Here is a 19856-nt window from a genome sequence, read left to right as displayed (position 1 = left end):
TAATTTACTGTTGTTGGGTTATCTCTCCATCACTCATGTTGGACCAGAAGCTTGTTTAGAATGTGTGGCAATGATGTGCGAAAAAAGGTTTGAAGCTCCTTCGAGGACATCACAAGGCTTCAACTTCAAACATCATGAAGCCAGCGTGACTTCATTCCACAGGTTTATTCTTACCGCTCACATGATGCGACTATTTTGGTCCAGTGAACGATTTAAAAAAAAAAAATCAAGTGCACAAATGTTTTTAGGAAACAAATCTTTATACATCATGCAGTCAATACATTAGCTTTTAAAACAACAAATCAGTCCCTTATTCAAACAAAAAGACACACACACACACACACACTTTTCCTCTTTAAAACCCCAATGTGATATTATTTACACTTCAATAAATACATGAGGTTTTACCAAGAAAGATAAATATGCGAGCGGGCAAATGTACTGGCTTGCTTTGCTATGTTACTTAGAAAAATACAATAAAATAAAGGCTTCCTGATATTGCACAAATAATGCTGTATACTGTACAATGATGCACCTCGTTTCCAGCATGGAGCTAGCTTTATAATTTTTACTCATAATTTAGGTAACAGCGTGAACAAATGAATACAGTGAGAGGATAACAAAGCTTGAGCACCCGTCCTACATTTCCTGTCTGACTAAAACATGACTTGCAGCACACTGGGTGAGCAACCTGGAGCCTGCGGACCTTATGTGGCCCATTAGACAGACTCCTGCTGGGGGCGTGTGAAAGTGAATTGGTGTGCCACATGGTGAACTCAATACAAGTATACAGAGCATCTGGAGAGGAGGCACTGAACGTTTACATTTCTGCTCACATGCAACTCTTACATTTGGTCGAGCTCATGGTACGTCGTCAGACTTTGTCACCGTGCTGCACCCACACACAAGAATAAAAAGGCTTCACAAATCTGGTAGCAATTCCCCCCCCCCCCACCCCAGATGGCTGGAAATGACCAAAATAATCATAAAATGGGCATTTCAAACCTAAAAGGACTCCCCCCCTATATCTTTTGGGGCATGGCTTCCTGACATTTTTGGGGGTCTACTCTACAGTGTTCCCCCTGATCACGAAAATCCACACATAATTGACCCCCCACTACCACCCCTAAAATGGTTACCATTGCAATGACAAAGTACTACTTCTAAGTCAACCTCCTGAACGCCAACAATTTTCCTTGGTACTAAGTTGTCACAAGGCACCAAAGCACTTCTTTTGTCTAAACAAAGCTCCTCAACTCACTTCAACTTAGTTCCTTGGCGCAAAATGGCACCGAAGCCATACTATTACTGCTTTGGCCAGAGTGCAAAAACAGCAAATAAGGTTTCTCAGCAAATAACAGGAATGGTAGAAAAAATAAAAAATAAATAAATAAATACCATGACTTAGCGAATGCGAAGCACGAATATGATCTGATTACCAAATGTCATGTTGGTGAGTGAAGATGGTTTTGGGGGCGGAGTTTTCAAATACTTTGAAATTCTGCGAATCAAAGCAGGAGGTAAACAGTTGCAGAACGAGGTGAGGTTTTTTTTTTTTTTTTTTTTTTTTTTTTTTTTTTAAGTATGGTGAAGCCTTCAAATATATTCATTTGGCCGAAAAACAAGAACGACAAACAAAATCAACTCAAATTGTGCTTTCTCCCGAAAGACAGCCTCAATGGAACAGTTACAAAAAGCCTCCAAACGTTTAACCCACATATTCTCATAATACTACATTAGAACACTAAATAATCATTAACACCTTATTTGTCACCTAGGGACTACCAAGTGAAATGGCCGCGAAAGGGAAAAGGTTGCCCACCCGTTGTATGTTGCTGCCGTTAGAGTCATTGAATTAATCAGAGCATGGGGGCTGGGGGAGATGGCATATTACTGGGTGGTCTCCTCTGTTGCCAACAAAAGCTTTGTTGCCCTGACACTAACCTTTGACCTCCTGTGGGAGAAACTTGTAACGAGATGCTGGTGACGCAAGGAGGTCAGACAGGGAACAAAACAATGCAATCGACAAGCTGACACGCAATGTTACAATGCTAAACTTGCTTATTCCAGTAATAAATCTGCACTGAAATCTAATGGCAACTTCATTGGTAACATTAATACAAAGGAAGAAAAAAAAGAATGGAGCGAGAAAGGCACTGGCGTTGTCAGGTTGAACATTTTTCTTTTTGTTTGCACTCTGACGTAGCGTCGCTACGTGTGGTGCACCTCGTGGAACATGAGCTCGCGCGGGATCGGAGTCTCAGGGCCGTGGACGGCGGTGGCGCGGCGCTCGAACGCAGACACCATCTGCTTCACCACCTCGTCGAAGAACACGTGCGCCAGCTGCGAGTGGATGAGCGAGCGGAACTCGAAGGAGATCTGAGGAACACGGCCAATGCGCCTTTTAGTGGGCGATCGCACCAGAGCGCGAGTACATTCAAATGCCAACACACAGAGACGGGGCTCATTGTCATGTATTGACAGCACATGCTTTGACGTGGGTAAAAAAGCAAAAGGCTAGCAGCGTTAGCTTCGACTACAGTCTTGAGTCTAACCCGAATGTGTGCCTTTTTATCCAGCCAGGCGGTGGCAAAGCATGACAAAGCATTACAACGATTGACAAGCCTACTCAAATGTAGTTAACCTCACTATTGTTTATTCGTTATTGTCTAAACATTTTTTTTGTAAATAAATAAATTAATTAAAAAAAATTAAAAAAACTTCCAGACTTTAAATATAGGTGACAATAACGCTGCAGGCTTGCTTGTGAATCAACCAAGAACATTTACTAGTATGTGGGAACATGGTTTTCTTCCGTCGGTGATGTCACCAGGCTGTTTTTCAACCTAAATGTGGGAAGACCAAAATCTGGCTGAAAATCAAATATGTCGTCAGAAAACAAGCCTAAAATTACTACTGAATCTATTTTTTAATTTTTTATTTTTTTTAATTCATTGTTCACAGCATGAAAGGTAAAAGTAAAAAAAAAAAAAAAAAAAAAAAGTCTGAAATGTATTTACATAAGTAGAAAAGTATTTATTTTTTAACTGTAACTTGTATAAAACACCCATTCTGATAACTTGGAACTTCTCCACAGAAAATAGTACAGTGCCTGTACTGACAAAAAAGGGGGATGGGGGACAAAAAAAAAAAAAAAAAAAAAAAAAAAAAAAAAAAATCACACCGCATGTTTTTGTTTAAGAGCCTGCTAGCGTATTCTGTTTGGGACAGCCGCTCCCTTGACTGGCTGGTTTTGATGAGCAGTGTAAAAAGGGGCTAGAGAAGGGGTGTCAAACTCATTTTTGTCACAGGCCACATATCGCAGTTACGACTTCCCTCGGAGGGCCGCTACAACTGTGAACCCATATAAATGAAAGATTACCTCCTATACTGTAATTATATACAGTATACACAACACATTGACGAGTAGCCACTTTTGAAATCAGAAGCCTTTCAACCATTACACTTCTTTTCAAAGGGGGATTGCTAACAAAAAAAAAAATGCAGAACACAATGAGCAATTTTGATTTGCTTTCACGGGCCACATAAAATTATGTGGCGGGCCGGATCTGGCCCCCGGGCCACTCGCTTGACACCCGTGGGCTAGAGGAATACATGTACCAAACACGGTGGCAGCGATATAACGTTGTATAAATTAAACAAGGCAGTGGTCTGCCGTTTTTGGTTTTGGTAGTGACATACTTGCACATTTAACCTGAAGAACCCATTGGGCCTTATATTCTCTTAAGGGCCACTGTATTTCTTGCTTGCGATTGGCAGCGCAGAAATGCATCTAACAAATTGCGTTCGACACCCCTCTATCACTCTCTCACACTAGGCCAATGCGCACATTTCATACAAAAATTCAATATTTAACTGCATCGTATAGACACCGGGTATCTAAATGACACCCGTGTCAAAATGTACTTACATCAAAGTCCACAGTGCAGGTCCGTGGGTAGCCAGGCAGGCCGGGACTGAAGCGCCAAATAGTCTCCAGGTGGTTGAACAGTTTGCCGTCCGAGCAGGATGCCTGATGGGAAACAAGAGGGGGAAAATGTTGCACAGGCTTTCTAAGATTGTATCTCCAAAAAAAGTTCCCAATTGAAGTGAATTGAAATGTCATTAATCTGTTCTTTTGACTGGCGTAGGTGTTGTGTAAGTCAATGTACGGGGGTCCGGGGAAGGAACCACAATCAAGTCAAAAAAGTAGTGCACCTTGACCAGATGGGGACGCACTGTGGTGACAAGCGAGGTGTAGTTTTCAGTCACTGGTGGGAAGCCCACAGTGAGTTTGGCCTTGCAGTATCCGGTCCGCTTGAAGATGACGTCCGACTTCTTGCACCAAGGAACAAAGAGGCGGTAGTCCTCCACACCGGCCACCACGTCATACATCTGTTGCATGGAATAACTGCAAGAAAGAACGAAAAAAAAAACAACAATCGAGTCAGGTTACGAGACCTAATTTTTGTGCCATGGTGCTACCTCTCATAGGTCAGTCCAGGTCAACACGATGATAGATGTTTGGATATTGGCTTGATTGGACTTCCAAGCATAATTACAGCAGAAGTTTTGATGTTTTTAAAGAAATGTTTAGCGCTCTTATGAGTTTTATTTTTGGTAGGTTTTGTCTAACTTGTTCCTTCGCTGCGGTCTTGATAAGACTCAACCAGAATACATGAGCAGCTATTTGTGAACAAGGGACTTTGCTTCGAATCTTCTTCTTTGATAGCTTCTTCTTGAACTCTTCATTTGTCACGTCTCGTCCGCCGCTCCTCTCTCTCGCTGCACAAACGACAACGCACCCGGCTGTCAAACTCCTGACGTTTGCAGACGGCACCACAGCCATCGGCCTCATCAAAGACGGTGACGGGTCTGCGCGTCGACAGGAAGGCAGGCGCCATCGAACAATGCAAACTAAAACGAGCAGACATTCCAACAGCGTCTTCCCTCTTGCCATGAACTTCTTAAATAGTTAACTTACAATTCCACCGTAACATGCTACCAATTTTGTCTTGAGATTCTTTTCACATCTCTGTCGGGCCGATTATACATTACTCGTGCACTCACTGTAGTAGTCTTGCCACTCTGCATCATTTGCATAACTGCTGTTGACCAATACTGGCCTCTTGTGCTTGTGAAGTCTCTGCGCCATTTCCACAATGGTCGCTGTACCAGATTATTGCTCTATTAGTGAAAGACAAATGTCTTTTTTCAAAGTTATTGGGACGCTACAATTATTCCAGGCTTTTAACTGGTTTGCGACCTCAACTTGCTGTGGTAGAAATTTCAATTTAAGATAAATGAGACAGGTCTGGTACCAATTGTTAATGCTATATACCAGGGGTATTCAACTAAAATAAAAAAAAAATAAATAAAAAAAAAAAGGTCCAAATCAAGAAAATTTCTTGAAGCAAAAGGTCCTGTAAGATCATCTAGTTTCTATTTATTGTGATATATTTGTTAACAGCCTGCCTAGTTATCTACATCTGCTTGTAATCAATACCTCAGTCAAATCCCAAAACCTTTTGGCATTTATTATTGTCAAGTAACACAAAAATAAACAAATATGTATGACTGCTTATATGTACAGTTGTTTACATACCCTGACAGAATTTGTCCATTTTTTATTTATGCCTTTTTTGCCTGGTTCTTCATGTTTTCATTCAAAAATTGTACACATCTTACAAATTCTGCCCGGGTAATCAAACACGAGCACAACTGTGTGTTCTCTCATTTAATAAAGAAAAGTTTTGCAGTCCATTTCAAAATAAAAGCAAGTTCATAAAAATAGGTTCTAGATGTTCAAATAAAGTGCTTAAGCTCAGAAAAATATATTTGAGTTTCCCCTTTTCTGTTTGCCATCTTAATCGACACAACAGTGAAGTCTCAAACAATTTTAAATATTTTAAATTTTAACAACTGAGCCGATTTAAAGGTCCTTTGTTCAAAACCTTTTTTCATAATGGCGTTTCTCCGTCTTTAACTCCACTTCCACGCAGAGAGTCTCTTTTTCTCTCCCCTGCTTTGTTTCTCCTCATCTCCGTCTGGGCTGTGCGGAGTCAGTGATTACCGCTTGAGATCTGACTTGATTGGCTGAACGGGAGGGGGGGGGGTTGAACTCGTGCCCGTGGTTGGTCAGTATGGTTCGTCACTAACGTGAAGCTGCGCCACTGAAAATAGAAGCGCCCGGCATGTCTTGAATCATACATAACCTCTTTTTTTGGCTGTGGTGTAGGCCCGTATGGGACTGCTTCTGGGTCCGGACCTGGACCACCAGTTAGTGACCACTATTACCAATACTCTTTTTTTTTTTTTTTTTTTTTTAATAAATCTCCACTCTTCCTTCATCCTACTTTTTTAATTTTTTTATTTTATGTACGCAGAACACATTTCAGTTGTATTTGGATCGTGTTCCAATTTGGTGCTTGCACAAATATTTACGACACGACTCGAAAATTGCTTGAATTTGTGTGCTTCCAAGAAGTCATTTTGTCCTTTATCACAAGCGCCATGCACTGTGTCACGCTAGCTGTTACGTAAGAATGCCAAATATATGTTTGAAGGAGTCGAGGCTGTGTCAAAGTCTTGGATTTCAATCCTCACCTGCTGCTAAAAGCTTGTGCGTGTCTGTGTGACTCTTACATAACTCGAGTGCATGAGACACAAGGCAGTGCTGTGCCCACCAATGTGACATAACGCTCAAATCAACATTTCCCTTTGAGTTCGAATATGTTGTTCCACAGTCCAAACTGTCTCCATGATCAACCCGTTATTTACTCTGCAGGCATTGTTTAAAGTCCGATTTAACAGGTGCTAAAAAGACTAATAATGTATGATAAACACTAAAACACAGACCCCCGTTCCAAAAAAATGTGAATATCATGGAAAAGTTTATTTATTTCCATAATTCCATTCAAAAAGATGAACTTTCATAGATTATAGATTCAGGGCCCACAATTGAAAACAATTTCAAGTATTTATTTGGTTTTTTTGTTTTACATTATTTGGGCTTCCAATTCATAAAACCCACAAAATCGGGAATTCAAAAAAATTTAATAGTTGGCTGGCCAGTCAAGCATTGTGATGGCATGGGCATCAAACCAGGTTTTGGTGCTGGAAGACGAAATCTGCATATGTCCATACAGATCCTTAGCACAAGGCATCATGAATATCTCAAAAACATTCTGGTAGACTGTTGCGGTGACCTTGGATTTAATGAAGCAGAGTTTACCAACACCTGCACTGGACATTGCGCCCCAAATCATGACTGACTGTGGATATTTCACACTGGACCTTAAGCAGCTTGGGTTCTATTCTTCTCCAGTCTTCCTCCAAACCCTTGGACCTTGATTCCCAAATGAAAGACACACTTTACTTTCATTGGAAAAGAGGACCTTGCACCACTGGCCGACAGTCCAGTCCTTCTTCTCCTTGGCCCAGTTGAGACGCTCCCTACGTCGGCTTAGGCTCAGAAGTGGCTTAACTCGAGGAACCCGACAGTTGTAGCCCATCTCCCGGATGAGTCTGAATGTGGTGGTTTTTGAAGCTGTGACTCCCGCCTCATTCCACTCTTTCTAGATCTCTGCTAAATTCTTGACTCTTCTCTGTTTGATAATCCGCTGAAGCCCACAGTTCTCTCTTTTGCTGGTGCAACCTCTCCTGACACATTTTGTCCTTCTACAAGACTTTCCATTGATCTGCTTGGACACAGTACTCTGTGAACAGCCAGCCTCCTTAGCTATGAACTTTTGTGGCTTACCCATCCTATGGAGGGAATCAATGATGGTCTTCTGGCCAGTTGTCTAGTCTCCAGTCTTCCCCATATTGAACCCAACTGAGACAATTGAACCAAACTGAAGCAATTTAATGACACCTGGGGAAACCTGTGCAGGTGCTTTGAGTTTAGGAGATGTGTCTGTGACACTCAGTTTAACACGGTTATGGCCTGCAAAATTCGGGCTGATTTCTTCCCAGTATTCACAGTGGTAGTTTTAGTTTAATATATTAATTATAAATCTACAATCTATGAAAGTTTAACTTTTTCAATGGAATTATAGAAATAAACTTTTCCATGATATTCAAATTTTTTGGAAAGTGGTCTATAAACGATCTCTTAACTTGGGCATGGAAGAGGCTCTTGCCCAGCTTTCTGTGAAATTCAGGTTTGTGAACCACTGTAATGACGAACAGATCAGCATTGAGTTTAAGTTCAGCACAACGTTTGGGTTGAAGATGGAGATTAGGGGGTGAATCTCTGCTTGTCACATCGACGAGTGAGAGAAATGCCAATACTTTGGAAGTTGGTGAAGTTTAGGCACTTGAAGCTCACACTGAGCATGGATAAAAAATAATAATAATATTAATATGGCGGCACGGTGGCCGACTGGATAGAGTGTCAGCCTCACAGTTCTGAGGTGCGGGGTTCAATCCCCGTCCCCGCCTGTGTGGAGTTTGCATGTTCTCCCCGTGCCTGCGTGGGTTTTCTCCGGGCACTCCGGTTTCCTCCCACATCCCAAAAACATGCATTAATTGGAGACTCTAAATTGCCCGTAGGCATGACTGTGAGTGCGAATGGTTGTTTGTTTCTATGTGCCCTGCGATTGGCTGGCAACCAGTTCAGGGTGTACCCCGCCTCCTGCCCGATGACAGCTGGGATAGGCTCCAGCACGCCCGCGACCCTACTGAGGAGAAGCGGCTCAGAAAATGGAAGGATGGATAATAATAATATTTAAAAAATAAAGTGTGTCAAGGTAATGGATAGAAGTTGTGTATCACAAGCATGTGAACAGATGAAGCACTTCATGGAGTGAATGCTGAACGCCATGTAAAAAAAGCTACCATGGAGCTGTGCGGTTTCTTAATTGTAAATCTGTAAATAAATTATTTTACTATCAAAAACCACTTCTCAGTCTCATTTTTTGTTGTTTTATAGTTTGAAGTGTTAGGGAAAAAAAATAAATAAAATAAAATAAAAAAAAATAAAAAGAAATTCACTGTTCTGTTCCGTTTTTTTACCCCACAAAAAGCTCCTTTTCTCCACTTTTGGATCCGAAACTGGTGGTTTTGGTGAAACCAAAATAGGCCTGTCACGATAACGACCATATTGACTTATCGTTCGATAAATAAATTGGACTGCAGTTTTTCCGGACTACTGTCAGTCAACATGCTCGCCGCTGTGGGAGTTAACACAAACACACACAAAATAACACTAGCCAAGAGTATTTAAAATAATTTGAAGCGGTGGAAGCGATGCCTGTGAATATTCTCATTCATTCAGATCATTTCATTCTCAGGGCATTAAATTGATCGCAACTGGACTGTTCCGTTTGTCCGAGACGACGTTTCGCTTCTCATCTCGGCAGGCTGACAGAGCTGATAATGTTCCAACAAGTCCACAGGCCAAAGAGAAAGAGCACAGACAGGTGAGGGAGGCCTACAAATCTGTGGTTAACTCAGCCGGTCATTTGTGAAAAGTGCATCCAATTCCAGAACGGACAGGATCAAGGTGACAGATGCAACAATCTTGTCATTCCATATGTATCAGGTCTGTCTGAGAAACTCCGAAGGATTTTCAACCAACACAAAATTTCCGTACACTTCAAACCTGGTAATATGGGGAGAGATTTGTTTCAAAAATATATACTTAACACAGTTTTCAAGAAATTCACACACACACACACACACACACACACACTATGAAATTTCATTTGCATGCATGTGCCTTTAAATGTGTCGTCTCGATCTGTCATCTCCTGTCCGTCCGTCTACACTTTTCGACCCCTGCCTTCTTGTGAGCAGGAAAGCGCTGCCTGTGCCTCTAGTCTGTCTCTCTCAACAGTGTTTACATCCCAAAACTTGCACTCAACAGTACGGTATTGTGTACAAGCACACAAGAACAACATTTGCACCCCCACATGACCTTCAGTCCTTTCCTAATGTCCATCAATTTTCTTCCGCTTATCCAAGGTTGGGTCACGGGGGCAGTAATGGTGTGTGTGTGTGCGGGGAGAGTACTAAATGAATGAAAGGAAAAAAAGAAAACAACAACAAAGAATACAGAAGGCAAAAGTTTACTTTTACAACATAGTCTTGTTATTGTCAGATGGCACTTTTCCCAGGCAGAGGATTCAGCATGTTGAAGAAGGCTGACCAGATAGCCGTGTAATTAGGCAATTTAGTTTTGGGTTCCGCTGATGGTTTTTTTCTAACTCAATATATTCCATGATGAGATTTAACCAGTGATTCATGTTAATAGATTATGTTCCCAGTTTAATAAAATAGTTTTCTTAGCGGTAGCTAACGCGACGATTATTCATTGTAAATATTTATTTGGGAGGTCGATTATGCTTAAGTCCCCAAGTATGTGCATACTTGGAATTGTGGAAAAGTGGAATTCTGCAGTTCAAAATAAAGACTTCATATCTTTACATTCTCTTCTATTATGATTTTATGACTATATTTTATGCTATATGGCTAGTTGTCAACAGTTTTTTGGGGGACTGGAACGGATTAATAGCATTTCCATTCATTTTAATAGGAAGTATGTTTTAAAAGTGTTTTGAGACAAGAGCATGGTCTCAGAATGAATTAAACTCATATCTGAAGTCATCACTGTATTAAGTGGGCTAAAAACATAGTAAAAAAGGCCACACAGTTGAAAAACACAAAGACAATCTCCCTGTATGCGAACCCAGAAGAAAGAAATACACACCCAATGACGCGTCTCTCTGCGTATTCCCTTCTCTTGGAGAAGGTGTTGGCAATGTTGAAGAAGGAGCGGGCAGGAAAGACAATGCTGCGGCCGGGCAGGGTGGCGCCCAGCAAAGGGGGCAGATATGTCGTCAGGATGCCATATGATGGTAGCTGTCTGCGGGACACACAAAAGAGATATTGACATATTTATATGCAAGCGGTACAGTCAGCTTGGCCCAGTTCTAGCACTGACATAACACCAGGAGTCCTGCATGCCTTTAGGGATGGCCATGCAGAGGAAATTTCTTGATGGATGAGAAAATTAACGGTCACTTCTTCAATTTGGACTTTAGAAGGCACAATAAGCTTCTTTTCCACATTTGCAATTCTCAACGCAAAAGTTAGCATTTGTCTGACTTTTCTTTCCTGTGTTGCTTTTCTGTATAAATGACTAACAGGACTGAAAAATGTTGTATAAGGTAGTATAAGAGTCGTAACAGAGGGAGGAGGGCACCTGTGTGTAAAGGAATGCTGTACAGAAGTAATAGTTAACATATACATCAAACCTGACGCAGGCACTTTCGTCATAATTATTTTATTCCAAAATATGAACCTTTTCTGGGTTCTGTGTAAAGGCTCATAAGAATAAATACTTGATCTTCTGTTATGGCTCTAATGAGCCAATTTTGGTCAGTCAAATACACAATTTGAAACTACCACAGCCGCCATCAAGCATATGATGGAAAACACCACAGCAATTAAAAATTTACATTAAAAAAATATATATACAATAACGCCAGCGGGGTGTTTAAAACAACTTGCAGCTGTGGACAAAATATCTATTTTACGTGGCAGGGAAGTTATGGAGAGACACTATATTGCCAAAAGTATTCGCTCACCTGCCTTGACTCACATATGAACTTAAGTGACATCCCATTCTAAAATCCATAGGGTTCAATATGACGTCAGTCCACCCTTCGGCGCTACTGTATAACAGCTTCAACTCTTCTGGGAAAGCTTTCCACAAGGTTTAGGAGTGTGTTTATGGGAAGTTTTGACCATTCTTCCAGAAGCGCATTTGTGAGTTCACCCCCTGATGTTGGACGACAAGGCTTGGCTCTCAGTCTCTGCTGTAATTCATCCCAAAGGTGTTTTATCAGGTTGAGGTCAGGATTTAGTGCAGGCCAGTCAAGTTCGTCCACACCAAACTCTCTCATCCATGTCTTTATGGACCTTGATTTATACACTGGTGCACAGCCATGTTAGAAATGGAAGAACTGTTCCCAGGTTGAAGCATGGACGCCTTCTCGTCCAACATCACAGTGTGACCTCACAAATGTACTTCTGGAAGAATGGTCAAAGATTTCCTACACACACACTGAACCTTTTGGAAAGCCTCTTCAGTAGAGTTAAAGCTGTAAAAGGTGGACCAATGTCATATTAAAACCTAAGAATGAAGAAGGGGATGTCACTTCAGATCATTCAGTCCCCTCCAAAAGGATTGGAACAGCAAGGTCAATTCCTTTGTTTTTGTTGTGTACTGAAGACATTTGGGTTTCAGATCAAAAGATAAATATGAGACAAACCTTCAGAATTCAGCTTTTATTTCATGGCATTTTCCTCTAATGTGTTAAACAACAGCGCACCTTTAGTTGGAACCCATCCACTTTTCAAGAGTGCAAAAGTATTGCGACATGTGACTGGTGGGTGTTTCTAGTGGCTCAGGCGTTGCCTTTTAGATTGGTTAAACATTAGATAGTGCTTGTCTTTGGCTTTCACTTGTGAAAAGTGCATTTGCTGTTAAGCAAACATGAAGACCAGTGAGCTGTCTATGAGAGAAATGAAAACCATTTTAAAGCTGGGAGAAGGGGGAAAATTTATCAGAACTATTGCACAAACATGGGACGTAGCGAATACAACAATTTGGAACGTCTTGAAAAAGAAAAACTACTGATGTACTGAACAACAGGTCTACCAAGGCTATCAACAGCAGCTGATGACAAACATTGTGAGAACTGTGAATAAACACCCAAAGACAACAGTCTGAAATCACTGCAAACCTCCACAGGACAGGGATGAAGGTATCTGTTGGATTTATCTTACCCAACATTATAAAAAATAGACACAAAAGGAATGAAGACACTGGTTTCTTTTTCTCATGAGGAGGGCGTATGGGAGATTGTTCAGATCACAGCCTCTCAACACGCTCTAAACAATCCCCCCCCTCGCTCCTGCATTTATTTGAAATAGGAGGGATTTACAAATCATAATGTTCTAAGCAATAAGACACAACACAAAATATTTGATAATAAGAGGGTTTTTCCCAGACATAGTATTCTAAACAATAAGACACGACACATAATATTTGATAATAAGAGGGTTTTTCCCCAGACATAGTATTCTAAATAATAAGACACAACACATAATATTGAACCAACACCTGTCACGACCCGACCACATCCGATCACGTCCTTGGTCCAGGCGCCCTTCCATCGGATGATGCTGAGTCTTCTTTTTGAAGGCGAGACATCTAAAATTGTCCATTATACTAATGCAAGCTAAGCAAATAAATGATAACTTCTACAATTGATCTAACAGTATCACAAGCCACTGTTCGAAGAAGACTTCGAGAGAAGAAATACACCGGCCATGCCACAAGATGCAAACCACTCAACAGCAAAAAGAATTGGAAGGCCAGATTGGATTAGCAAAGAAGTACAGAGATGAGCCACAAAAGTTTTGGAACAAAGTTTTATGGACCGATGAGACCAAGATTAACCTCAATCAAAGTAATTGAAAGGCCAAAGTATGGAAAAAGAAAGGATCTGCTTATGATCCAAAACACGCAAGCTTATCTGTGAAGCATGGTCGAGGTAATGTCAGGGATTGGGCTCGTATGGCTGCTCCTTGAACGGGCTTCCCTACTCTTTATTGAGGATGTAACTCATGATGGTGGCAGCAGAATGAATCCTGGAGTCTAAAAAAACATTTTGTCTGGCAATTTACAGGAAAATGCATCCAAACTAATCGGGAGAAGCATCATCATGCAGTAAGACTGTGACCCAAAACACATAACGATAATCTGGGACAATGTCGATTGTGCAAATGTTGCAGATATTCCTCAGCAAGTGGGGCAGATGCTACTCTGGCATGAGTGGCCAACAACAGATATGCAAATAGTGCAGCGTGGCGAGACTACTACAGTGAGTGCACAAGTAATATATAATTGGCCTGACAGAAATGTGACAACAAACTCAAGACAAAAAAGATTCTGGTAAAGTCAATGGTTCATAGGCTTGATCCAGTTATTGCTAGTAAGGGTTATGCCACCAAATATGAAATGTTATTCACTTTATGTGAATTTAATAGTCTGTTCCAATACTTTTGCTCACTTGAAAAGTGGGTGGCTTCAAACAAAAGGTACTCTGTCCTGAGTTCTTTAACAAACCCAGCTGTAAATAGCATGAAGACTGATTTTAAATAAAAACAGGTCAAAATGGTGCCATTGTCGCTGCTCTGTAGTTCTCTGCAAATGGCAATCATTAAAAAAAACTTTTGTCTATGCGTGGAACTGAAAAAAAGTATTTTAGGAGATCATTCTTGTGTAAACATACCCATTACTTGCCGTAAATCAAAAAAAGTCTGCTGTGGCCCATTAGGGCAGTAAAAGCGGGACCTATTGCATCTTTGGCTGTTTCATCATAGACTTGTAATTTTAAGTGACTAAAATTCCAAATGAACTACAAAATTAAAACATGTATTTATGGATTTACAGTGGGTATGGAAAGTATTCAGACCCCCTTAAATTTTTAACTCCATTATATTGCAGCCATTTGCTAAAATGAGTTTTTTTCCCCTCCTCAATGTACACACAGCACCCCATATTGACAGAAAAAAAAAAACAGAATTCTTGAATTTATTAAAACAGAAAAACTGAAATATCAAGCTGCCATAAATATTCAGACCTTTGCTCAGTATTTAGTAGAAGCACCCTTTTGAGCTAATACAGCCATGAGTCTTTTTGGGAATGATGCAACATGTTTTTCTCCACCTGCATTTGGGGATTCTCTGCCATTTCTCCTTGCAGATCCTCTCCAGTTCTATCAGGTTGGATGGTGAAAGTTGGTGGACAGCCATTCTTAGGTCTCTCCAGAGATGCGCAATTGGGTTTATGTCAGGGCTCTGGCTGGGCCATTCAAGAAGAGCCATGGAGTTGTTCTGAAGCCACTCCTTTGTTATTTTAGCTGTGTGCTTAGGGTCATTGTGTTGTTGGAAGGCGAACTTTCGGCCCAGTCTGAGGTTCTGAGCACTCTGGAGAAGGTTTTTGTCCAGGATATCCCTGTACTCGGCCGCATTCATCTTTCCTTCGATTGCGACCAGTCGTCCTGTCCCTGCAGCTGAAAAACACCCCCACAGCATGATGCTGCCACCATCATGCTTCACTGTTGGGACTGTATTGGACAGGTGATGAGCAGTGCCTGGTTTTCGCCACACATACCACTTAGAATCAAGGCCAAAAAGTTCTATCTTGGTGTCATCAGACCAGAGAATCTTATTTCTCACCATCTTGGAGTCCTTCAGGAGATTTTTTAGCAAACTCCATGCAGGATTTCATGTGTCTTGCACTGAGGAGAGACTTCAGTCGGGCTACTCTGCCATAAAGCCCCGACTGGTGGAGAGCTGCAGTGATGGTTGACTTTCTAGAACTTTTGCCCATATACCGACTGAATCTCTGGAGCTCAGCCACAGTGATCTTTGGGTTCTTCTTTACCTCTCTCACCAAGGCTCTTCTCCCCCGATTGCTCAGTTTGGCCGAATGGCCAGCTCTAGTAAGGGTTCTGGTCGTCACAAACGTCTTCCATTTCAGGATTATGGAGGCCACTGTGCTCTTAGGAACCTTAAGTGCAGCAGAATTTTTCTTGTAAACTTGGCCAGATGTGTGCCTTGCCACAATTTTGTCTCTGAGCTCTTCAGTGATTCTCATTTGCTCTGACATGCACTATGAGCTGTAATGTCTTATATAGACAGGTGTGTGGCTTTCCTAATCAAGTCCAATCAGTATAATCAAACACAGCTGGACTCCAATGAAGGTGTAGAACCATTTTAAGGATGATCAGAAGAAAAAGACAGCACCCGAGTTAAGTATGAGTGTCACAGCAAAGGGTCTGAATACTTATGGCTCTGTGATATTTCAGTTTTTCTTTTTTTTTCTTAAAAATCTGCAAACAACAATTCCATTTTTTTTCTGTCAATATGGGGTGCTGTGTGTACAATAATAAAGGAAAAAAATGAACTTAAATTATTTTAGCAAATGGCTGCAATATAACAAAAACTGAAAAATGTAAGAGGGTCTGAATACTTTCCGTACCCAGAGCTATCCCAATGTTGCCGCTTTGAATTGAGATGTGCTACATGGAAGCCGTCTGGCTGTCATTCAGCAAAGCATGTGACAGAATTCCAGGTTACAAAAGGTCAGTGACGCTAATGCTACTGGAGCGTTAAAGACGTCAATTCAGACATGATTTCGGTTTTGTTTTGGGTGTGGGGTGGTAGTGTTGAAATCAAGCTAAAAATAATAATATACAAGACTACTGTAATTGCAATAATATAGGAAATATACAGTGGTCCTCAAAAACCCAATGAAAGAACTTACTTAACAACTACACCGACTGAGTGCATTTATTTTCTAAAGCCGATTCCACCAATCGGTTTGGTCTAGTTTGCTTTTTTTGGGCAGTTACGATGTAAAGGGACCCAAACTGCCCCACTTTTGCTGTACGCGTGGGCCGCTGAATTGGTACATTTGTACTGAATCTCGTTACACTGAGCTGGTTTACACAGAACTTGAGTGTGTACAGTTGGGGTTTTTAACGAGACTGAAGGGGACAATGAAAGGGGACTCTTCTTCCCAGAGTGTTAAAACCTGGCTCGACATGCCATCAACGGTAAGTTTAACATTGGTGTCATTGAGGAAAAAATATCAAATCTGCTCCGTGCCAGTCTGCTCGAGGCCCTCATGGACCCAGAAAGCCCAATCCTGACTGGTTGAAATCTGATATGCTCGCCGTGTGACCGACTCCGATGGTCAATGCGAGTGCACCCTCAGAATAGAAGAAGGCCATCAATTTATCTAACAGTCATTGCTAGGATTGTTACTCAACGGATTCTATTCTGTCATATAGATTACAATGTTTGCATTTATCGGCTTTATAGAGCTGTGGATTTAATTTGATGGTTAGAGTGTTAGTGGCCCTTAAAACACAACAGTTAATAAATTTTTAACAAAACATTTTAAATGTTTGACAATTTGACATCCATAAATTTACAAAATATTCCATTCGCATCACCATGTACCAACAAAACAGTCAGTGAACAAAACATGAATAAATGGTTCTGCTTCCAAACAAAATGAACCTTTGTCCTTGAAAATCTAAACAAAATTGTGTATACAGTATGTAGCATTAGTCCAGGTAAATGCCAGGTAAGTTGCCTAATCGTAATAAAAATGTTTTGCTACATCTTCAATATAAACGGTACACATCTAGCAGACATTGGAAGCCTCTAAAGGGAATTTTTTTTTTTTTTTATTATTTTTTTGTCAGAAAAATTTATGTAAAATGACCTCAAAAAAGATTTGATTAAAATCAATGAATCGCCCAGCCCTACCAAAGTTTTTGTTTTTGAAAATTTTTGCTAGCTGGTGGGTTTACTTTTTTCCAGTATCATGTGACAGAGATGAGTGTTTTGACAGAGGCATAAGGTGGATGCACCTGATTATTAAAAATAAAACTTCATTCTCACTCTAATGATCAATACATATTTTTTCTTGCAACTGACAGTCTAGCGCCGGTGTGAGGTCGGACAGTTCGTCCCGCTTCTGCCGCAGAGGAGACGCGACGCTGCTGCAGAGCAGCGAGACCAAAATGCTCCATCTGACCCAGTCATCCTCCCAAACAAACTCAGTCAAGGGGGCGCACGAGCAGCACAGCCTCCACGCAAAAAACGAAGAAGAAAACGTTTGCCCAGTCTTTCTGTGCAATGTTGCCCAGCACTAGTCCGCGACCCGGTGTTTGGGGACCCCTGTTGTAGCTTATCCTTGTCTAAAGAACCCTGTAGTTAACTTATGTGTATACATCAGGATGTTCGATATCACTTATTTCAGACAGATACCAAATTTCAGTTTAACAACTTTTTTAGTATAATGGGAGTTTTCACAGTGTTGTCACCAAATGGTAAAAAGGCTGTCCGAGTCAACGTCTGACTGGGAGTGATTGGGTTATTTCCGCTTATTTTGTTAATTCATAAACGATAGTGTTGTCTTGCATTATGCGCTGCACATACATATTTGATAAGCGCTTTTACGGAATGCCAAAGAAACCTGACGCTCATTGAAAGCTTTACATGCAGCCATTACACGACAGGTGGAACTGGAAACTATACTGACCGACCAGGTTTGCTTTCGGCATTTTATATAAGTGTTACCTTTATATTAACTTGTTTTGCAATATAGAGTTACAATATTAGATACCATATTTTTTCCTATTTAATGATATTTGTAACAAAACCAATGACAAAGGATTAATCTCATATTAGCTAATAACTTGCATGCTCTTGTAGACTTTCATTAAATCTTTTGGGGAGGCCGAAATTAAAAAGTCGTCAATCATATACATCGCCTCAGGTCAGGCCAGATGGACAGATTTGGGTCCCATAGGGCCGTAACTTCGGATAAGGCAAAACCCGGATGTTGTACAAGAGCTTTGGTACATATCTTTGCTTGGCATCAGCTGGCACAAACTTGGCTTACTGCAATAAAACCCCACAAAAACGAGGTTTGTCAGCTAATATTATATGGAAGTGGTTGACCAATCAATTTTATGCACGTGTCGCGATGACATGAACACGTGGAACACTCCCATACATTTGCATTTTTGGGAGAAATGTTTGTTTTTAAACTTTTACTTAGGTCCAATTTTTATTAACATTTTATGTTCAATACATTTCAACTGAATCATTATTTCGACACAGCGTTTTAGTTTCCAAATTGTAAGGGCAGTGTTAATGTTCAAATTGTGCATAATGTTAATGGATTACAATAAAATGAGATATACTTTTTTTTTTTAGTTGTTTAACACTTGTGCCTACTACCCTCCTGTATTTTAATTTCGGTCATGATCGTGGTACGTGGCGAGTTAAGTTTTTTATTTTTTTTTATTTTTGGTTTGAAATGGTTTGAGAACCACTGGATTAAAAGTCCAATATCACTGAAAAGATACATTGGAATCCATTGAGGAAACGGTTTACAGATTAGTTAACAGTTGACAAAAAGTCATTATGTAAATGCTTCGCTCTCGCCATTCACATAAAAATGTGAGTAGTTGGGTGGGAATGCGCATAGCTAAGTCTAGACTAAGTTTAAGTTAGGTTTTAAAGTCCTTTATCGATGACAAAATAAGACAAGACGAGGGAAATGTGAGCGTTTTGCTCGCGGTCAAAGATGATGGCAGCCAGTTTCAACCGGTTACGGTGTACGACTACTAAGAACGCATAGTGTATTTACCTGACACTGCTCCTGGAGCGAACGTCCCCGCTGGACAAGGACGGTAACGGCTTCACACACGCTGCGATATTTCTCAAGTTTCGAGCTCCTCTTGCCATGTTTCTCTCGCAGCAAGTTTTTTCTCGTCCAGCTGTGAGCTAGTTAAAGCGAAGAGACGCACAACACAAGCCGCGCCTCCTTCCTCTGATTCCGGCTTCCTATTGGCCAGTTGTGTCACGTTGTGCGATTATAATTGGTTACTTATACTGCACGTCATTGTGGGAAATAAATAAATAAAAATAAAACACTGGACAGTCACGAGATGTTGGCTCAGGTTGTGCCTTGTAACATGAGTCACTCAGTCAAGTTGACTGGAGTTTTAACTTTATTTTTTTATTTTTTATTTTTATTTTTTATTGATGTCATCGATGACATATTTTGATACATATTTCATGAAAATATTGGCGACATAACGAACGCATAGTTTACCGTGTAATGTTCTAGTTAATGATTAAATACATAACTACTTAATTAAAGTAACCTTTGCCAAAAATTAATTGTCTCGTGACGCTCGTCCCTAAGAGAGCAACAGAAGCGAAAAGTATCCTGCACTTTACAGCAT

The 19856-nt window shown here is 40.7% G+C and overlaps 1 protein-coding gene across 2 annotated transcripts; it reads right to left on the bottom strand.

The window, feature by feature from the left end:
- Positions 1 to 239: 239 nt before the first annotated feature.
- On the bottom strand, positions 240 to 19460 carry coq10b (coenzyme Q10B). 2 transcript variants are annotated; one of them, XM_061792993.1, is made up of 5 exons: positions 19256 to 19456; positions 10715 to 10870; positions 4219 to 4411; positions 3932 to 4033; positions 240 to 2379 (listed from the first exon to the last, which is right to left on the bottom strand). In XM_061792993.1, exons 1-5 carry the CDS (start codon positions 19351 to 19353, stop codon positions 2212 to 2214), a joined length of 717 nt encoding a protein of 238 aa, XP_061648977.1. In that variant the 5' UTR covers positions 19354 to 19456; the 3' UTR covers positions 240 to 2211. The 2 variants fall into 2 exon arrangements, with proteins under 2 accessions (XP_061648977.1, XP_061648978.1); XM_061792994.1 differs by lacking the exon at positions 240 to 2379 and adding an exon at positions 2390 to 2846 and having other exon boundaries at positions 19256 to 19460.
- Positions 19461 to 19856: the final 396 nt, after the last annotated feature.

This window comes from Phyllopteryx taeniolatus, chromosome 12 (genome assembly GCF_024500385.1).
Source record: "Phyllopteryx taeniolatus isolate TA_2022b chromosome 12, UOR_Ptae_1.2, whole genome shotgun sequence".
NCBI classification, from domain to species: domain Eukaryota; kingdom Metazoa; phylum Chordata; class Actinopteri; order Syngnathiformes; family Syngnathidae; genus Phyllopteryx; species Phyllopteryx taeniolatus.
The sequence above is the reverse complement of the archived record's forward strand: the minus strand, read 5'-3'. Positions and strand labels throughout refer to the sequence as shown.